The 22,110-nt window shown below is 41.2% G+C and overlaps 2 protein-coding genes across 2 annotated transcripts in view; both read left to right on the forward strand.

The window, feature by feature from the left end:
• Nucleotides 1-1,445: 1,445 nt before the first annotated feature.
• On the forward strand, nucleotides 1,446-11,631 carry pla2g3 (phospholipase A2 group III; the record flags this gene model as incomplete). Its single annotated transcript, XM_079235283.1, has 9 exons — nucleotides 1,446-1,899; nucleotides 2,572-2,704; nucleotides 2,789-2,923; nucleotides 5,085-5,371; nucleotides 5,686-5,818; nucleotides 6,512-6,622; nucleotides 7,548-7,776; nucleotides 9,825-9,922; nucleotides 11,376-11,631. The coding sequence occupies 9 exons, from the start codon at nucleotides 1,446-1,448 to the stop codon at nucleotides 11,629-11,631; spliced, it is 1,836 nt and encodes a 611-aa protein (XP_079091409.1).
• Nucleotides 11,632-12,484: 853 nt separating this feature from the next.
• Nucleotides 12,485-22,110, forward strand: part of ttc28 (tetratricopeptide repeat domain 28) — a gene marked incomplete at both ends in the record, with an annotated part of 114,238 nt that continues 104,612 nt past the window's right edge. Inside the window, 2 exons of the mRNA XM_079235284.1 lie at nucleotides 12,485-12,508; nucleotides 17,901-18,251. Coding sequence (XP_079091410.1) covers nucleotides 12,485-12,508; nucleotides 17,901-18,251 — 375 coding nt within the window. The remainder of the gene's footprint in view (nucleotides 12,509-17,900; nucleotides 18,252-22,110) is intronic.

Genomic DNA, 22,110 nt, shown 5'->3' on the forward strand with positions numbered 1-22,110 from the left:
ACTTCATTGTGCATAATAAGTTTTTTTTTATTAGTTTTTTTTTTACAAAACATTGATTATTTTCCTTCAGAAGGAATCTGGTTGTAAAATGTCCGGAAGCAGGTGGATCCCAACCGGAGGAGGGTCTCAAGAAAAGTGTTCATTTTAGTTTTGTCCTCACAACTTCTCTTCAGCTCTGACCTCTGACCTCTAGAGCTCAGTGACTAGTGGTTCATGTGAGAGCCAAAAGGATCGGGTCAACTAATCTAAAACAAAACGTGTACGTCGATAACATAGTTGGGCTCTTGTGGCCGGCTGTGGGGAGAAAGAGCTGAATAAAGTGCAATATATGAAACAAAAATATAATCTACGTATAAATAAAGGCCTTTAACATCTCGGCTGTTACATAATAACTATTATTGCATAATTTCATGGCGTCCGCGCTGGATTCATGCACGGTGTGTTTTTTAAAGCTGCTCTTGTGGCCGGTTGTGGGGAGAAAGTGCGCCTTTTATTTGTGGACTGAAATAGATAAGAAGCTGGCTGTGTGTCTCATTTATTAATCATAATGATTAGTCTGTCGCATTTTAATTGAAGTGTGTGTGTTCACGGGAGTGTTTTATTTAGTGCGTTTCTTGTGTTGTGTTCCTGCGCTTCACTTCCTGTCTTTATGTTCCCACCTGTGTGGCTGTTGGCCCCGCCCCCAACTGAACCACCTGTCTCCTCACCTGCAGTGAGCTGAAGCCCAGAGGCCTCGGTTGGGCTGCTTGTTGTCCTGCATGTTCTGTCTGGATGATCTGGTCCTGTGTTGCTGGTCTGTTTGTCTTGGACTTCGTTCCTCTGTTTCCTGCTGCCACCTCCCTCCCTCCCTCCCTCCCTCCCTCTCTCTCTCTCTCTCTCTCTCTCTCTCTCTGGCACCACATGTTCTGCGTCTCAAGGGGTCCTGATGTTTTTATTTTTGTTCAAAATTATGTAATTTGTTCATTGTTTAGTTTTTTTCTGCATGTTTTCTCTTCAGAAGGAAAACAATCCTTCTTCGGTGGAACAACTTCTATTAAACTCTCATCTCAGACCTCTGGTTAGAGCTTCACACAGATGAGTCAAAAGGTGTGAAGTGTTTACTCTCCTGGAGGCTGTGAGGAACATGCTGCTGTCATATCCTCTTTTTGACTCAATACATATTGATTAGTCTGTCAAATTGAAGTCTCTCTGTCACTTATCAATATGACCATTAGTCACATTTCCGCGTGGGCGTGTTAATCAATATGCCACGGTCACCGCCGGTGGTGTGCGCGTGAGAGGGGGCGGGGTGACGTGTGACTGAAGTGACAGGTCACGTGGTTTTGGATGTTGTGTTTATTTTAGCTCCACCGGGAAAACCCGCCTCCCCAGCTCATTTAAACCCTGGAGTCTGTCGTCTCCCCAAAGTGAAGGCTCTGCTCTCCAGCCGCTCTGCGCGCGCCGCCATGACGCACGCCGCTCCTCTGCTCTGCCTCGTGCTGCTCTCTGCGCTCTTCAGCCGGCCGGCCGCGGGCAGCTCGGTCCTCTGCAGCCGGACTCAGGCTCTTCCAGATGGAGAAGTGCACTACAGCTTCCTGCGGCAGGCCGCTCCCTCCCCGCGGCTCTACCACGGCGCGTGGTCCGGGGAGCGCGCGCTGCTCCGCTGCGCTTGGAGCGACGACGCGGCGGTGATCCACGAGTACTCCTCTGCGTGCCGGGAGCGCGCGCACGAGTTCTCCGAGCATCCAGATGAAAGCATCGACGTGGAGTCCGTGTTGGCGGCAGAGGAGCTGTGCGCCTCCGGGAACCATGGAGCTGAAAGGTCAGAGGTCAGGACCCATCCGCGCGTAAAGCGTTTCATTGTGCCGGGCACTCTGTGGTGCGGCTCTGGCAACAAGGCGCCATCATATGCAGATTTGGGTACGTTGGTTTCATACTTTATTTGATAACACAAACATATGCGATACAGATGAAGCGTTTCTCGTGTGAAATGCATGAATTGCTTTGCATTATTGCAGCAAGGAAAGAAAACTGTGAGCCACAATGACGTCACCATTGGTTTGTGGACTGCCATTTTGAAGCCTGAGTTGGACATTTTGGTCGTTGCCAAAGGGCATATTTTATATATATATATATATATATATATATATATATATATATATATATATATATATATATATATATATATATATATATATATATATATTTAGACGACCCAAAACATTGTTTGCTTTTATGAAGTGAAAACACACTGGGACCATCTGTCTACTGTTTGTACAAAGTTTGAAATCTGCATTGTTTACATCCATGTTTACGTTTTTCTTCTCTTTGCTGGCTCATTACTGCCCCCTGCAGTAAAGTGTTGAAACTGTTTGTTCCACTCGTTCAAGACCAATGATAACGTTCTGAAAGCTTGTCGGTGAACGACTCGAGATGCAAAGACTTTTTAAGATGAGATGGAACTTTAAGCAGTCGGCACCACTGACAGGTCGTCGTCCCTTCAAGCCACACGTGGTGATCAGGTCGTGGTGATGTTGATCATGTGATGTTGATCATGTGATGTTGATCATGTGATGTTGATCCCTCTTGCAGGACGCTTTTCAGATACCGACAGCTGCTGCCGGGAACACGACCAGTGCAAACACTCCATCCCGCCCTTTCGCTCCCAGTTCGGCGTCTTCAACAGCAACATCTTCACCATGTCTCACTGCGACTGCGACAACAAGTACTTACACCTTTCAAACTTCAACTAAATGCCTTTTTGTTTCCTTTGATGCTCTTATTTGAACCCAAGTGGTTGTTGCTGCAGGTTCCACAGGTGTCTGATGGAGGCGCAGGACTGCATCTCTGGAGTGGTGGGGTACACCTTCTTCAACCTGCTGAAGATGCACTGCTTTGAGTTCGCCCACCGGCTGCAGTGCACAGAGAGGAACTGGTTTGGCATGTAAGTAAAGTCCTCTTTATTTATTTATTTATTTATTTATTTATTAACGCTGTGGTGTGTGTGGGTTTGTAGACGTGTGGGCACTTTGCCCCCGATTTAAATGTCTCAACAAACTGGAAATTTTGGAAGTTATTTTCGCTTAGCTTAACCCTCTGGAGTCTGGGGTCATTTTCTCGATTTTACATTTCTTAAATTCACCTTAAAGTCACTTGCATATGATAGATACCATGTGTTTTACAGCTAACATTGCAGAACAATCTCAGCTCTCTATATAAAGAGGCATCATTGTCCTAAGACACAAGTGCAAAGAGATAACATGACCCTAAAGCTGAAAAATGTAATCTCGATTTTGGAAATTCTTCATATCTCTTGTGAAAACATAACTTTACTCATGTGGACGAACTGCTTTGGTGGTGAAGTTGGTTTATCAAAGGTTTAACGAAATATATGAATAAAATGGTAGACACATGTAAATAAATGTCTAAAACCAAATGTATTATTATATGGTGGGGATCTGTTGGCAGGCAGACTGACTGGGAGGCTGTTGGTAATCATTATTAATAATAAGCGTGCTTAAATAATTGTGTGTGTGTGTGTGTGTGTGTGTGTGTGTGTGTGTGTGTGTGTGTGTGTGTGTGTGTGTGTGTCAGTAGCAGTCAGGATGTTCATGGTCAGCAGCAGGGAGTGCAGCTCAGCTGTGACGGTGCGGTAGAAACCAAAGAACGGTCGAAGGCATAACCAACACATTCAATCATACAGAAATGTTTGATATTAAAACAATTAGATAAGAGAGACACGTACAGCGTCGTACGCGATGTGCCTTGAAGTCAGGAGGGCGGAGACTAACTCCCCCTTCTGATAGTTAGAGCCAATCAGATTTGTAAATAATAAATGACGTCAAGACGTTTGAACTTTGCGATAAAGACGTGATGTCTTCAGTGTAAGATGAATGCTTCCGGCCTGAGAACTGGTCGGATCACGTCTGCTATGGCAATGGCAGCGCTCGCTTACTTTCTTGTGACCGGGGTAAATAAATGATGAGGATGAGAATGAGAGACGGTGTTTGGCTGAATTCTTCCGGAGGCGCTACAAGCATCCAATAAACGAGACACGATTTCTGCACGTTGTCCTCTGGACCCTCCAGCTGTGAATCCTCTGTGAAATACATGTCTACTAGTCAGTATGAGTTCACTGAAAGAAAGTAACGATTACACACCGACACGTAACGAAGGTCCAACACTGACTATGCTCAAGACGCTGCATGAGCTCGCTACGTGCTAACGCCGCTAAGCTACCGTAAACACTGCGGTAGTTGCAGCCTTACAAACACGGAACTGAGATCCAACACTACGAGTCGTACCAAGTTCACTGAAAGAAAGTTAACGGGGATAATGACAATATTTGATTACGTATCGTTCAGTATTACAGACAAGTTGTAGCCAGCTATCTCCCCATTAGCTAGCTCCGTGTTAGCAGCAGCGCTATCTGGCTACAGGGACCGTTACTAACGGGAATATGCTATTGCAAAGTTCAGTAAATACACGTACCCATCTTTGAATGGATCCCTTTGCTTGACGTTGTCCTCTTCATCGCAGGAATGGTGTCCTTCAGGCTGTGAAGCTGCGTCGTCCTCTCAGACTTTAGCTTCGCTCAGGCTAAACTCCCTCTCTGTCTTCCCTCTGACTCAGTGAAGCTTTTTGCATTCATCATACGACATGTCCATGTCTGGATGCTCTGATCTCGCTGTGAATCTGGTACGATCTCGCGGGCAGAAGGAAGCGGAAGTTCTACTGAATCTTGGAGACGTTGAACCATATTTCTGTGCAGAATTATCGCGAAGAAATGAATATTTTCAAAATGTAAACATTGTATACCGCGGAACCGCGGTCGCAGATTCCGAAGGGTTAAAGACTGGAAACGGAGGGAATCAATAGCTTGTGTTTTTTACTTTTTCTGGTAGTTCTGTTAGTGAACATAGCCAGGCTAGCGGTTCCCCCCTGTATCCGGTCTTCATGCTAAGCTAATGCTAACTGGGTGCTCATTATTGTACAGACGTGAGGGGTATCAATCTTCTCATCTGACTCTCGGAAAGAAAGTGAATACGTGTAGTTCCCATAATTCTCCAACACTGTAAATGATTCCCCCTCTGTTGTGCCCCCAGGTGTAAAGCCAGTAAAATGTCTCTCTACGCGGTGGTGAAGCCCCCCATGCTGTACAACTCTCCCAACGCCACAGGGGTCGGCGTGAACGCCACAGGGGTCGGCGTGAACGCCACAGGGGTCGGCATGGACGCCACAGGGGTCGGCGTGGACGCCACAGGGGTCGGCGTGAGCGCCACAGAGACGCTGACGTCCAACTCCTCCTCTGCTGCAGCGTCCTCCTCCCCACCGGAGGAGGACGGCGGCGCGGGGAACACTTTACCAGCGTGGCCCGGGCTGAACACCACCGGTATTTAATGCATCTCCGTGTACGGTCCCTTACCAACATTGTGAATTATGTCTGGAGGGAAACTCATTTTGTCGTGGATTACGTTTTGCTTTTGACAAATCAGAAAGTCTAAAATGAGTCCATGCAGGAGGAGGAAACGGCTCATCGTGTCTCGTGAACTTGTACTTCATTTAGACAAAAGCAAGATGTTTCATTTTTGTTGTTTTTTGCTAAATCTAACCAAGTAGTTTGGCGCATTTTTGTTTTTTATTTTATAAAAAAAAGTTATCGCTGCAGCTGATAACCCGACAGTAACCGATCGCACGTCTTCACAGAGAAGCATCGGTCTGAATGCGGCGCCTTCAAGGACCTCGACGAGTGCAGGAACAAGATCCGGCCCCAGCAGAAGAAATATGGCCTCTTCAACCCGGAGGCCCGGACGCTGTACCACTGCAGCTGCACCAGCAGGTACGTCCGGACCGGCGACGCCAGGCAGGAGGATTCAGGTTGAACCGGTTTGAAAACGAAAAGCATCGACGTCCAGACGAGCCGTCCTCGCACGCCTGAAAACCAGAAAATACGACCGTTTTATAGTTCTCTTTTAATAATAAAAGGTTGTGTTTGATGCTTAAGATCTTCCTCAACAATCTTCCTCTCTACACTCAAACAGACAAACTTCCTGGAGAAAGAAAGTTGTACTTTTCAAAGTTAGCGTGCAGTTTAGTCGGTTTCAAAGGTTGTTTCCGCTCTACGAGGCGCTTTCAAACGCCTCCGTTTTCGGGGGTTTAAAACTCCAAAGTTAGTGAACGCTATCGGCGCTAAACGTAGCAAAAGATTTGCTCTTTAAAAATGGAAACGCAGAAGCCGGGACGTCACACCGCGTCTGAGTCCATATTTAGGGTTTATGCAGACGGTGATAAGAGTGCATTCACCGTTTTAGTTTTATTCCTGTGAGACGAGGCCGACATGGTGCGATGTCACAACACTGAAGAGCACACATGCGTCCAGCCACACGGTTACACAAGGTGTGTGTGTCTGTGTCTGTGTGTGTGTCTATGTGTGTGTCTGTGTCTGTGTCTGCAATCGGCCTTGGGCATTATCATAATCTCATGTTTGCACACACGCTCTGTTGGTCTCTGACGATCCGGCCGTCCTGTGCAGGTTATTCCAGACTTTGGCCAAACAGAGGCAGCTGACCGACGTGCAGGCGGTTCTTCTGGGTCGGGTGTCCGAGTCCTGCTTCCTGCACCCAGAATGCAAAGCGGGAAAGATGTAAGTATGTCATCACAACGTGAAACAACTTCTGTCTAATTCTCAATTAAAGTAAAGGCAAATAAAATAAATCAAAATGCACTCATTTTTCAATTACAAATTGTAATCAAAAAGTACAAATTGTATAAGTTCTGGTATATTCATGTTTTGGCCTCTTTTATTTTACATACAAAAAAAAAAAAAAAAAAATATATATATATATATATATATATATATATATATATATATTTTTTTTTTTTTTTTTTTTTTTGAGAATTTCAAAGGGTAAATATCTCTCTCAGACATCTGAAATATATATCATATAAAAAACAATTTTGGGGAATTGTTTGCAAGACAAAAAGGTTAAATCTATAATGTAAAAGTCTACAATGTAGTGGAGTGTGTGTCTCTCTGTCTCTGTCTCTGTGTGTGTGTGTGTGTGTGTGTGTCTCTCTCTCTCTCTCTCTCTCTCTCTCTCTCTCTCTCTCTCTCTCTCTCTCTCTCTCTCTCTCTCTCTCTCTCTCTCTCTCTCTCTCTCTGTCCAATAAAATGAAGTACAAGTAGTTGTGACTTTGACCCACTGCTTCAACAGACCAACCTGGAACGCTCCAAACGCTCATGAGTCATGTGAGAGCAAAGAATATAAAATATACTGTTTTCTTTTTGTCCTTTTCTCAAAAAAAGAGAGAACATATATTGGATCCTTTTGCCACTTTGGGGCTTTAAAATAAGTTTAAATTAAAGTTTGCTGTTTGGATGGATTCATTTTAAAATCTTATCATGTAAAAGTTTAGTCTGCAAAGAAAATAAACGTAGTGGAGTAAAAAGTAGGATATGTAAAAAGTAGAATATGTATAAAGTGAACTATTTGAGTACCTCAAAGTGAATTACCTCACGACTAATTCTTCTTCTTCCTCCCCCCCCCTCCTCTTCCTCCTACCACCAGCTGTGCAGCAGTTCTAATGAGAGCAGAGCTTCTTCCAGAGGGCCAGAGCATCAGAGCCGACGTGGAGGAGCAGCGCCATCTAGAGGCCGCTCGGCTGCAGACGGTCCAGCTGCCGAGGAGAGGCGGCGCCCGGCTCCACAAGCTGTGTCTCGGGGCGGTCCGGGCCAGAACCCGACCAGAACCCGCGGTCCGGCTGCACGAGGGATCGTCCGAGTCGAAGATCGCGGAGGTTCAAAGTGATCCATATTACATAAGAAGTTATATCAGCTCATTTTTTTAACTTGATTATTCTGTTCTGAATGACCAGACGGATCATTTAAAGTTTAGCATGATTTAATGAATTCATGGACGAACAAACCACAGCAAAAATGTGAACTTGAACTCTTATTCCAACAAGATGTTAAAAAACACAGAGAAAACTGAAAGTTTATCAATAAAATATATACAAATTACCTGCAACAAACGGAAAACCATGACAACAAATGATCTATTTATGTAATATTGAACACTTTGGGTCGTTTAATATTGTATGTATATATGTGTGTGTGTGTGTGTGTGTGTGTGTGTGTGTGTGTATATATATACACACATACATATATATACATACATATACACACACACACACATAATTCTAATAGAACTAAATTTTGACTGAATTGTTAGCACAAACTTGTTTTGTGGTTTTATAAATATTAAAAGAAAAGACGACTTTCCTCATGTATAACAAGCCCCTTTTCACAGCAGAAGTTTTGACGTGTTGTCGAAGCCACAGCACAGGTATGACTTTATATTAGTTCACTGTGTGCCGGCTTACTGGTGCAACCTACCGGGACACTGAATACAACGGAGGCACCATCAAAGTGATTGGTTACGTCTCTGCTTACTGGTTAGCCGTGACATTTGATTCAGATATTCATGATCCCCAGAGGTTGAATCCTATTGATTTCATTGATGCCCTGACATTTCCTCCTTGTGCCACCATGAGGTTGACATTTGTGCTTTTAAAGTGAATATCTCATAATCTATTTGGGGAATTGCCATGAAATCTGATACTGATATTCGTGGTCCCAGGAGGATTAATTTTTTACAGACGTCAATGTCTCTGCCATGAAAAGGGTCCGTGAGTTTGATATCGGTGTAACTTTTCCTTGAGATAATGTGATTACTGGCCTTTTTGTGCAGAACTACATCATTAGTCTACTGTTTAAAGCTATTTGTGAATATTTGTAATGTGTTGTAGATAATTATTAGCAAAGCTAAAAAAAAACAATTGTGTAAATATCTGTACATAAGATGCTTGGTGAACTATTTGGTTTATGATGCAAGAAGAAACTGTACAAATGAGATGAATAAATCAACAACACTTAACTTTGTTCAGCACTAAATCTTTAAGCGAGGAACCCGCAGCTAGCCTGACTCGTAAACGGGGAATTGTCATTTTTAAGCAATATGAATGAAGCCAGTTAGCCTAGCTTAGCATAAAGACTGGGAGGAGGTGGGCATCTAGTCTGGCTTGTAAAACAGCAAATTGTTTTTATGCTTTGGTTTTTGTGTGATACTGTAAATATGAAGCTAGCTGGTTCGCCTAGCTTAGCATAAAAGACTAAGCGGGTAGAAACGGCTAACATGAGCCAGGCTTGCTTTATTTGAATCTGTACAAAACAAATGTGTAAAACTACAATTTCTATAAGCTAATTTATTTTAATATTTGGACAATGCCAGGCGAGCCGTTTCACTGTTTCCAGTCTTTATGCTAAGCTAAGCTAAGCCTGTAGCTTCGTTGATAAACATGAGAACGGGATCGACTTTTATATGAAAGAAAATTATACGTATTGAACATTTTCAAGAACACAATTTCGACAGCAAATGTGACGTGTTTATTTATGTATTGTTATTGGTGTTTGTTTAACTGAGTATATATAATATACAAATAATTAAAACAGTTTCTTTAAACTACAATACTGTGGCGGTCGGGGCTCATTTTTGTTTAGTTATCTTTGGAGGATGGTGTGTTTTCCTGCACTGTCCTCTCTGGAATTAAAGTGTTTATTAATCAATATATATTGAATAGTTTGTCACATTTTAATTGAAGTGTGTGTGTGTGTGTGTGTGTGTACACGGAGTGTTTGTTTTATTTAGTATTTTCCTGCCTGCTCGCTTCACTTCCTGCCTTTGTATGTTTCCCCACCTGTGTGATGATTGTCTGGCTCCGCCCCTAATTGAATCCTCCTGTGTCTCATCACCTGCCCAGTGTATTTAAACCCCGTGTGTCTCCAGGAGCATCAGCCTCTTCAGCCGCACATCGCGCTGCGTCTCCTGGAGTCACGGGGAAGAGAAGCCCACCGGCCGAGAACCATCCTGCTGAAAGCTCAGAGGTCAGCAGGCGTGTGATTGAACCGGGACTCTGTGGCAACAAGGCGTCATCATTTGACGATTTGGGTAAGTTGGTTTCGTACTTTGTTTGAAGTCACAAGATGACTTTAAAGGGATGAGAACACAACAGTAGGCCCTATAGAGTTAGCTCTTGTGAATAGCATTACATTATTTGACTGGTACGTCACCATCAGTGCATGCGAGGGGGAACAAAGTGATCCTCCGTTACATGACATCATCCATTGTTTGTGGACTGCCGTTTTGAAGCCTCCGTTAGACGTTCTGGTCGTCGCCATCTTGGTCTTGTACAACTAAATGTTAAAACGACAGTTTAGACGACCCAAAACATGAACACTGGGATCCTCACTTTATATTTTTTCTGAAGTTTGAAATCTGTGTTTACATCCATGTTCACTTGCTTGTCGTCTTCCTTTCTTTGCTGCTCATTACTGCCACCTGCAGTAAAGTGTTGAAACAGTTTGTTAAGGAAAAAACATTTTAAAAGCTTGTCAGTAAATTACTGAATAAGATGCAAAGACTTTTTAAGCTGGGATGCAACTTTAAACGGTAGTGCAGCACTAAAACTATTCAAGTGTATAAATATCAATTAAGAACAAATGCCTCAAATATCCACAATGTTAAAGCAACAGTGTGCCCAATTTCTTAAACGAAGGTTTCAGGCTACTCTCCCAAAAATGATCAACAAGATTAGCAGCCTGAGTGAGAACAAAAGGACAAATCATATCTCAAGTTGTCACATTTCATCAGACTGTCGTTGCTTTGTGATCAGGTTGTGGTGACATCGATCCGTCTTGCAGGAGTTTTTGCAGAGACCGACAGCTGCTGCCGGGAGCAGGAGCAGTGCACTCGCACCGCCCTGCACGCCCCGCCCTGCACGCCCCGCGTGGGTCTTCAACATCTACGGCTTCACCATGTCTCACTGCGACAACGAGTACTTACGCCTTTCAAACTAAATGACGGCCAGTCGTGGTGTCCTTTATTTTAACCAGACTGATCGGTGCTGCAGGTTTCACAGTCGTCTGTCGAAGGTGAATGAACGCATCGCTGGAGTTGTGGGCCGAACCTGCTGAAGACGCAGTGCTTTGACTTCTCCCACCGACCCGGTGCACAGGGAGAGACCGTTTGGCATGAGAGTGAAGGCCTCTTTATTTAGTGACGCTGAGTTTAGAGCACAAAGGAAGATACAATTGGGGAAATTAAAGTTATTTTAGCATAAAGACTGGAAACTGAGGGAATCAATAGTGTGTGTGTATATATTAAAAAATGTGTGTGTATATGAGATCTCATCCTGTCTTCATGCCAACCGGGTGCTCATATTATTGTACAGACGTGAGGGGTATCAATCTTCTCGTCTGACTCTCGGAAAGAAAGTGAATACGTGTAGTTCCCATAATTCTCCAACACTGTAAATGATTCCCTCTGTTGTGCCCCCAGGTGTAAAGCCAGTAAAATGTCTCTCTACGCGGTGGTGAAGCCCCCCATGCTGTACAACTCTCCCAACGCCACAGGGGTCGGCGTGGACGCCACAGGGGTCGGCGTGGACGCCACAGGGGTCGGCGTGGACGCCACAGGGGTCGGCGTGGACGCCACAGGGGTCGGCGTGGACGTCCAACTCCTCCTCCTCCCCACCGGAGGGACTCGCAGGACCTTGAGTCAAAGCCGGACGAGCCGTTTCCAGCCGTTATGCTAAGCTAAGCCTGTAGCTTCATAATGCGCCAACAAGAGAACAGGGTCAACTTTTTATTTAAATAAAATGTCTAGCACAATTTGCTTTTTATTTATTGTTAGTTTGACAAAGTAAAAAGTATTTATCTATTTCCACAAGATAATAATAACTTTATTTATAGCACTTTTTAAAAAACGTTTTACAACAAAGCAAAGTATAGTTACATAACTTAAATGCCAGTAAACAAAAAAGGACAATACCATAAAGCCGTGGATTTTCTACCTGGGCCTTCAGTGGATCAGCTGTGCAATAAGCTAATAGGGAAAAATAATATATTTTAATTTAAAAATTAAATTGTAAAATAGCTATAACTTTGTTTAGGCAGCAGAGAAGCGTAGCTGGACCTGACTGCATAAAGACATGAATACATCCAACTCAGACAATAAAAAAGAGCAAATGGAATCGTACACAATAACTAATGACTCTCAAAGCTGCATCCCTTAATCCTCCACGCATGCGCAGTGCGCAACAGGCCGCTGGAGCGCGTGTGTGTCGGTCAGGTAACTCAACTCCTCTATGACGTCACGAGCAGTAATTGAAACCTTGCAGCGGAGGACCGGATCCCCGCCTCCTCACCGGACCGGGGCTCTGCTGCGGACCAACTTCCTCCGGGACCGGAGTTAGGGGGACCGCGGCGTCGCGCACGAGCCTGCCCCGCGTATCGGTCACGGGCACGCGCTGCGGATGAACTCCGGTCCCGAGCTGCTGGTGATTAGCGGAGGCTCGTTGTCGTTTCTCCTGGAGGATGGTGAGCTTTCCTGCGCCGTCTTCTCCGGAATGAAAGTTGTCGTCGCTGCCGGATCGAGCCGAGAGCAAGATGGAGAAGCCGAGGAAAGAAAAGGTAACGGACTGAGCGGCGAGGAGAGCCGCTTCATGGGTTAGTGCGTCTGGAGAGGAGGAAGAGCTGCGTCCTGCAGGAAGGGCTGAGCCGCCGGCGGACTGAGACCTTTAAACGGGTCCCGTCTGGTGTTTTAACCACTATAACATAAGAGATGACCGTTAATGACGTGAGGAGGACAGTCACGAGTCAGCTACGAGTAAACGTGCAGAACGACTCTGCTACAAGTATACAAGTAGTTCTGATACAAGTATACAAGTAGTTCTGCTACAAGTAGTTCTGCTACAAGTATACAAGTAGTTCTGCTACAAGTAGTTCTGCTACAAGTATACAAGCAGTTCTGCTACAAGTAGTTCTGCTACAAGTATACAAGTAGTTCTGCTACAAGTAGTTCTGCTACAAGTATACAAGTAGTTCTGCTACAAGTAGTTCTGCTACAAGTATACAAGTAGTTCTGCTACAAGTAGTTCTGCTACAAGTATACAAGCAGTTCTGCTACAAGTATACAAGTAGTTCTGCTACAAGTATACAAGTAGTTCTGCTACAAGTATACAAGTAGTTCTGCTACAAGTAGTTCTGCTACAAGTAGTTCTGCTACAAGTATACAAGTAGTTCTGCTACAAGTATACAAGTAGTTCTGCTACAAGTATACAAGTAGTTCTGCTACAAGTATACAAGTAGTTCTGCTACAAGTATACAAGTAGTTCTGCTGCAAGTATACAAGTAGTTCTGCTGCAAGTATACAAGTAGTTCTGCTGCAAGTAGTTCTGCTACAAGTAGTTCTGCTACAAGTAGACCTGATTCCTGTGGGTTAAAGTAGCCTTAACGGCGCAGCAGTCTTAAAGCACTACTTGTTGGGCAGAAAGGCCCTTCAGAGTTTTATGAAGTGACACAATGAAGTGCTGAAGGTGAAGTAGCTCAACATGAATGCGCTTCACTAGTGTTTACTATCATGTCCCAGTGCTTCATGCCTGGTTACTGTTATGATGAATAAAAGCATCACTGGAAACAGGAAGTGACGTCTACAAAGGGACTGGAGCCTTCAGTCCATTATTACAATATGAAATCAAACTTCCTGTTATCAACGATCATGTCGGCTCTATTGTGACATCAAGACGTAAAACATGTTCATGAAGTGTTAAGTCAAGAAGTACATTTTATTAAAGTAAAAGTATCAGCACTACAGTGTAGAAATACTTCACATAAAAGGCCAGTATTCAAACTCTCACTTTGGTAGAAGTACAACAGTGTTGGCAGTACTTATCCAGAATATCATGTGTTATATGGCGTGTGTTCATCACTTATTAATATTGCAGCTGGTGAAGGAGGAGCTTAATATGATTACAAATAATAACAGTGTTGCCTTCAATGTCTCCTCCGATGTGACGGATCAAAGCGCTGCGTTCAGGGACTTCCTCTCCTTCAGGTATTCAGACCTCCGGCTTTCTGTCTGTGTTCTCCAGGAATGTTCTGCCTGTGGTGCGCGCGCTAAAATACAGCAATTTTGAGTTACTTGCACTTTAACCAAGAATACTTCACTATTACATTCAAAATATAATCAAACAAGTTATTTATTATAATATCAATAATACTTTATTGTGTCTTGAGGGCACATGTACATGCGACTGAAGGCAACAAGAATTCTAAATATTAGGCGTGCACTTAGCAGCTGCTTTATTAAAGGGACAATCATAGTAACGTTCTGAAATGAGCTTTTCTGCTGAATACTTTTTAAAGTATATTTTGATGCAAAGACGTTGACTTTCCACCGTTGTATTACTATTTTTACTTCAGTGAAAGATATAAGTACATCTTCTACCGCTGGATACGTCAGCAGTGACACGTGTGTGTGTGTGTGTGTGTGTGTGTGACCTTAATTAGCAGCTACAGGAATATCAAACAGACACGTGAAGAAACAAACCTCATCCAGATGAAGGAGGCTGCACACGCAGTAGTTCAGTTTAAAATGTAAAGTTTACATTTACTGAATAGATAAACACAGTATTTATTTTTTACTTCAAAACATCAATTGAATGTAATTTAATCTTTGAATGTTGACTTTGTGCTTTAATCTTTGAGTGAAGTTACGACCTCGTCTATATTTTATTATATTGCTATATTCCGTGTGCAGCAGTGGAGAACAGCTGGTAAACTGTAAACAAACGGTTAACGCCATGACTGCAGGAAGTTTGTGTGAAACCAGAGATTAGGATGCATTTTTGAGCAGATTATTTTATGTGAACACGCATCAAGAGTTTTTCGTGTTAATTTTAGGAACAATTTTAATGGGCTTTTTTATTAGAACAAGCAGCTCAGTGTTTTAAAGCCGATATTAATATTGTTTTATGAACAAAGGATCAAATGACGCTCAAACACAGAGATTCATCTCATCCTGCAGCTCCACAGCTTTATTTAGTTTCACCTCATTGGTTCACGATAGAAACGTCTGTTTCCTTCTGCGCTCTCATCGGGTTGTTTTGTTAGCAGCAGGCAGCTGTCTTCAGAAACTACCTGAAAATACCAAAAACTACATGCAACTACCTGAACCTACCTGAACCTACCTGCTCGGTGACACCCACAGCTAGCTGGTGAACGCCGTGTAGCGATTAGCAGCTGAAGACACAGATATGGCTCTCAGGAGGTGCTGGAGACCAAGCGGAGTAGGAAGCGTAAACAGAAGTGTTGTAAATCCAGAGTGTTTCTCTTTTAAAGAGGGAACTCGTGTCTCTCGTGGAAGACATTCAGTGTGTTGCACTTGTGTTTCCACATGAAAAGAGACAGAAGTAGTTGTGTTAAAAAAAGAGGAATGAATCTATTTGAACGCTGCGCAGGTTGTTTTTTGGGGCGATTAATCACAACATGTTTTTATCTGACAAAATATCTTTCTTTTACCCAGAATCGTTGGCGTTCAGAGCTTCAAACACAACAGTTTCCCGCCATAAGCCCAAAGAAACTTAGACTCACCTTAAAGCCTCTGGCTCCCTCATTGATCCTCATCCTCAGAGCAGGATGCGCTCCGACGTCTGAAGAGCTTTAAGCAGCATCAGCGCCCGGCTCTGCGACTGAACCCGTGAACTCCACTTCTCTTCCTGCGCTCCATCAGCTGTGTTCTCGCTCTGCATCATGAGCTCCGAGGTTCAGATGCGAGGCCGTCTCTGTTCATTCCTGCCGACGTCGCCCCGGTAACGTGTTAAACAAGCATGGCGCATTCGTCATATGGGAGCGTTTCTGACGCTGGAGAGAGCGGCAGGAACATGGCCGCCGCCAGAGGACTGACCTCGTGTTCATGTTCAGCTTTTCTTTTGGTGCAATTTCCTTTATTTGATCGTGTAAAAAAAGATTGTTAAAGAAATAAATACAAACAACATAAACAAAGACGACGGTTTCACACTCCAAAGGCTTGTTCACAATAAGATGAATAAACAATAAGATGAATAAACAGACGAGTTCCCAAAACTATCAAAATGAAAGAAACCCAATAACTTTAGAGACAAATGATTGTTTATGTTGTTTATGTTGTTATTTTCCTGGACACAACTTTTGTAATTCAGTTCTAATTACAGGAAGAAATAGAAGTTATTTTATTTAGATTTTAGTCGCGTTCATAAGATGCTCTTCATTCTCACAGAAATGTCTGATTCTGATGTCTGAGTGATGCTTTACTTTATTTGTTATCGACTTCTGTAGTCTGCTGAATATTCCTTTGTTTAAATAAAGAAAGTTTTGAATATATAATATAATATAGAAAATGCATTTAAATGAAAATGTTTAACAGCTGACTTTATGAATGAAATAAGGAACAAATCTAAATATTTCAGAAAGAGTCTCTGGTGTTTGGGGGATTTCAGGATTTCATTCCGTCAGCTCTCCGTTTCCCAGAAGCTCAGAGGACTTACGTCTCACTTTTAACCGTCTGATTGAATCTCATCGCCGTCTGTCAGAGGAACACTAATGAAACTGAGTAATACCTCGAGAAGTTAATCCATATATTCACGGGATAAAAATAGTTCTTGAGCCAAAACTATAGATGCTCGATGGCAAATGTGTTGTTTTCTCCAGAAAACTGGTAAATAAAGAACAACAGAAGGTCGATGCGTATATTCAGACAGTGTGAGAAAATAAAGTTTTTTTTAAACATTTAAAGCATGTAAACATAAAATACGTTTAAGTTCGAACCTGGAAATGAGCGCGTCTCCTTTAAAGTTTTTCTTTGTCGACTCCAGCCGCACATCAAGGACCTGTATTCCTTTTCTAAAATGAGTTTTATTCATGGCAGCAGAGAAACGCTTTCACTGTCCTTTATTTAACCAGGTGAGTCTTGTTGGATCAACATTGAAGACTTAACCCAAAACCTTCTTTTCCGGAACATAAATCAGTCGTTTAAACTTAACTAAACTGCTTCCTGTGAAGGGGGAAGTTTATTTTGAAAAGACTTCATGTGTGTAGTAACAAGCACAAATTGAAGCGATGTGCTCTAGCATCCTAAAAGCTGGAGGTATTCTCCTCCGGCAGAGCGGACGCCTCGAGGTTCTCCTGCATCGGTTCTCTCATGAGACTCGCAGAACGTCACAAAAGTTTCCCTGCAGTTTATGTGAAAGTGAATCCTGTCGAATGCAGCGCCGCCTGCTCCAAGCCGCCGGGTGATGCATCTGCAAGTTTTTAGGAATCTCTCCAGTCTGCATATTTTAAGTGTGTGTGTGTGTGTGTGAGTGAGTGAGGGGAATAGAGAGAGAAAATGAAGGCCTTGGCGTCAGCTCTGGTGAAAGGACACATTTGGAAACACCAGATCAGGGAAGAGGCGTCGCCTCCACGTTAAAGCTGCAGAGAACAAACCTCAGCGAAGCGCTTTGGACTCAGTTTGAATGAGAAGAACAGAAGCCTCCTCCTTTCTTTTCTCTTTCTTTTCTTTCTGCGTCTCTCAGAGGAATTCACGCCGTTACCACCGAGCAGAAATAAAACGTGCACGCAGCAGTTCGGTGTCCCATTTGCCAGAAAACTACAGAGTCGCTTCATGCAAATCAGCTGCTGGAGCTCCGTGTCATCCTTAAAAAGAACAGAGATAACTTATGTAACTGCAGCCAAAAGCACTTCCTCTTGCTGTGTTTCTGGCTTCTCATCCGGTCTTTCTGTGGCTCAGAATAATCATTCTGACCTGAATCATTCAGGATATTTGTGTCATTGTTTTTTTAAATGTCCTTCAATTCATTGATATCTATTGGGTTTGATCTATTCACTGATGATGTTGGAAATCACTAAAGATGTCTGTTTTCCAAAAAAAAAAAATTATGTTGATCCATAAACTACAGACAACTAGAGCCAGATTTGCAGTTTCCATCATGAAATGTGTTTGATGAAGAAAGTAACCAAGGTCTTCTCTCCTCTTCCTTCTCCTCAGTTCTCTCTGTTTGGTTCTCGCTCCGCCAGCAGGACCACCAACCCTCCCTCCTCCTCCTCCTCCTCCTCTTCCTCCCCCGTGATCCCTTCAGCCTCGCCGGTGAAAAGGGTCGCCGCTCCGTCCGGCCTCAGCAAGGCGGAGTTCCTGGAGCGCGTGCGGCGCAGTAACCAGGCCTGCCAGCAGGGGGAGTACGCGCTGGCGGTGCGTCTCTACAGCGAGGCGCTCACCGCCGACCCGCAGAACTGCATCCTGTACAGCAACCGCTCCGCCGCCCACCTCCGCCTGGGCCAGTACAGCACCGCCCTGGACGACGCCGTCAAGGCCCGCCTCATTAACCCCAAGTGGCCTAAGGTAAGAGCCGCGACCTCACAAGAAACTACTTAGTTATGTTCAAACAACTAAACTACTCAGTTATGTTCAAACAACTAAACTACTCAGTTATGTTCAAACAACTAAACTACTCAGTTATGTTCAAACAACTAAACTACTCAGTTATGTTCACGCAACTAAACTACTTAGTTATGTTCAAACAACTAAACTACTTAGTTATGTTCAAACAACTAAACTACTTAGTTATGTTTCAAACAACTAAACTACTCAGTTATGTTCAAACAACTAAACTACTCAGTTATGTTCAAACAACTAAACTACTTAGTTATGTTTCAAACAACTAAACTACTCAGTTATGTTCAAACAACTAAACTACTCAGTTATGTTCAAACAACTAAACTACTTAGTTATGTTTCAAACAACTAAACTACTCAGTTATGTTCAAACAACTAAACTACTCAGTTATGTTCAAACAACTAAACTACTCAGTTATGTTTCAAACAACTAAACTACTCAGTTATGTTCAAACAACTAAACTACTCAGTTATGTTCAAACAACTAAACTACTCAGTTATGTTCAAACAACTAAACTACTCAGTTATGTTTCAAACAACTAAACTACTCAGTTATGTTCAAACAACTAAACTACTCAGTTATGTTCAAACAACTAAACTACTCAGTTATGTTCAAACAACTAAACTACTCAGTTATGTTTCAAACAACTAAACTACTCAGTTATGTTCAAACAACTAAACTACTCAGTTATGTTTCAAACAACTAAACTACTCAGTTATGTTCAAACAACTAAACTACTTAGTTATATTCAAACAACTAAACTACTTAGTTATGTTCAAACAACTAAACTACTCAGTTATGTTTCAAACAACTAAACTACTTAGTTATATTCAAACAACTAAACTACTTAGTTATGTTCAAACAACTAAACTACTCAGTTATGTTTCAAACAACTAAACTACTCAGTTATGTTTCAAACAACTAAACTACTTAGTTATGTTCAAACAACTAAACTACTTAGTTATGTTCAAACAACTAAACTACTCAGTTATGTTCAAACAACTAAACTACTTAGTTATGTTTCAAACAACTAAACTACTTAGTTATGTTCAAACAACTAAACTACTTAGTTATGTTTCAAACAACTAAACTACTTAGTTATGTTCAAACAACTAAACTACTTAGTTATGTTCAAACAACTAAACTACTCAGTTATGTTCAAACAACTAAACTACTTAGTTATATTCAAACAACTAAACTACTCAGTTATGTTTCAAACAACTAAACTACTCAGTTATGTTCAAACAACTAAACTACTCAGTTATGTTTCAAACAACTAAACTACTTAGTTTCTGTTTCAAACAACTAAACTACTTAGTTATGTTTCAAACAACTAAACTACTTAGTTATGTTCAAACAACTAAACTACTTAGTTATGTTTCAAACAACTAAACTACTTAGTTTCTGTTTCAAACAACTAAACTACTCAGTTATGTTTCAAACAACTAAACTACTTAGTTATGTTTCAAACAACTAAACTACTTAGTTATGTTTCAAACAACTAAACTACTCAGTTATGTTTCAAACAACTAAACTACTCAGTTATGTTCAAACAACTAAACTACTTAGTTATGTTTCAAACAACTAAACTACTTAGTTATGTTTCAAACAACTAAACTACTCAGTTATGTTTCAAACAACTAAACTACTTAGTTATGTTTCAAACAACTAAACTACTCAGTTATGTTTCAAACAACTAAACTACTTAGTTATGTTCAAACAACTAAACTACTTAGTTATGTTTCAAACAACTAAACTACTTAGTTTCTGTTTCAAACAACTAAACTACTCAGTTATGTTTCAAACAACTAAACTACTTAGTTATGTTTCAAACAACTAAACTACTTAGTTATGTTTCAAACAACTAAACTACTCAGTTATGTTTCAAACAACTAAACTACTTAGTTTCTGTTTCAAACAACTAAACTACTCAGTTATGTTTCAAACAACTAAACTACTTAGTTATGTTTCAAACAACTAAACTACTTAGTTATGTTTCAAACAACTAAACTACTCAGTTATGTTTCAAACAACTAAACTACTTAGTTATGTTTCAAACAACTAAACTACTTAGTTATGTTCAAACAACTAAACTACTTAGTTATGTTTCAAACAACTAAACTACTCAGTTATGTTTCAAACAACTAAACTACTTAGTTTCTGTTTCAAACAACTAAACTACTCAGTTATGTTTCAAACAACTAAACTACTTAGTTATGTTCAAACAACTAAACTACTCAGTTATGTTTCAAACAACTAAACTACTTAGTTTCTGTTTCAAACAACTAAACTACTCAGTTATGTTTCAAACAACTAAACTACTTAGTTATGTTCAAACAACTAAACTACTTAGTTATGTTCAAACAACTAAACTACTTAGTTATGTTTCAAACAACTAAACTACTTAGTTATGTTCAAACAACTAAACTACTTAGTTATGTTCAAACAACTAAACTACTTAGTTATGTTTCAAACAACTAAACTACTTAGTTATGTTCAAACAACTAAACTACTTAGTTATGTTCAAACAACTAAACTACTTAGTTATGTTTCAAACAACTAAACTACTTAGTTATGTTCAAACAACTAAACTACTCAGTTATGTTTCAAACAACTAAACTACTCAGTTATGTTTCAAACAACTAAACTACTCAGTTATGTTTCAAACAACTAAACTACTTAGTTATGTTTCAAACAACTAAACTACTTAGTTATGTTTCAAACAACTAAACTACTCAGTTATGTTTCAAACAACTAAACTACTTAGTTATGTTTCAAACAACTAAACTACTTAGTTATGTTTCAAACAACTAAACTACTCAGTTATGTTTCAAACAACTAAACTACTTAGTTATGTTTCAAACAACTAAACTACTTAGTTATGTTTCAAACAACTAAACTACTCAGTTATGTTTCAAACAACTAAACTACTTAGTTATGTTTCAAACAACTAAACTACTTAGTTATGTTTCAAACAACTAAACTACTCAGTTATGTTTCAAACAACTAAACTACTCAGTTATGTTTCAAACAACTAAACTACTTAGTTATGTTCAAACAACTAAACTACTCAGTTATGTTTCAAACAACTAAACTACTCAGTTATGTTCAAACAACTAAACTACTCAGTTATGTTTCAAACAACTAAACTACTCAGGCTGAGGAAAAGATTTGGTTGAAGTAAATACAGAAGGGGCGTTAGTTACTGACTTCTTGGTACTTCTTGTTTCACAGAGCTTCAGGTTTTCAGCACATTGACTTTAGGTTTTCAGCACATTGACTTCAGGTTTTCAGCACATTGACTTTAGGTTTTCAGCACATTGACTTCAGGTTTTCAGTACATTGACTTCAGGTTTTCAGCACATTGACTTCAGGTTTTCAGCACATTGACTTCAGGTTTTCAGCACATTGACTTCAGGTTTTCAGCACATTGACTTCAGGTTTTCAGCACATTGACTTTAGGTTTTCAGCACATTGACTTCAGGTTTTCAGCACATTGACTTCAGGTTTTCAGCACATTGACTTCAGGTTTTCAGCACATTGACTTCAGGTTTTCAGCACATTGACTTCAGGTTTTCAGCACATTGACTTCAGGTTTTCAGCACATTGACTTCAGGTTTTCAGCACATTGACTTCAGGTTTTCAGCACATTGACTTCAGGTTTTCAGCACATTGACTTCAGGTTTTCAGCACATTGACTTCAGGTTTTCAGCACATTGACTTCAGGTTTTCAGCACATTGACTTCAGGTTTTCAGCACATTGACTTTAGGTTTTCAGCACATTGACTTCAGGTTTTCAGCACAT

This window comes from Taurulus bubalis (assembly GCF_910589615.1).
Source record: "Taurulus bubalis genome assembly, chromosome: 19".
Lineage (NCBI taxonomy): Eukaryota > Metazoa > Chordata > Actinopteri > Perciformes > Cottidae > Taurulus > Taurulus bubalis.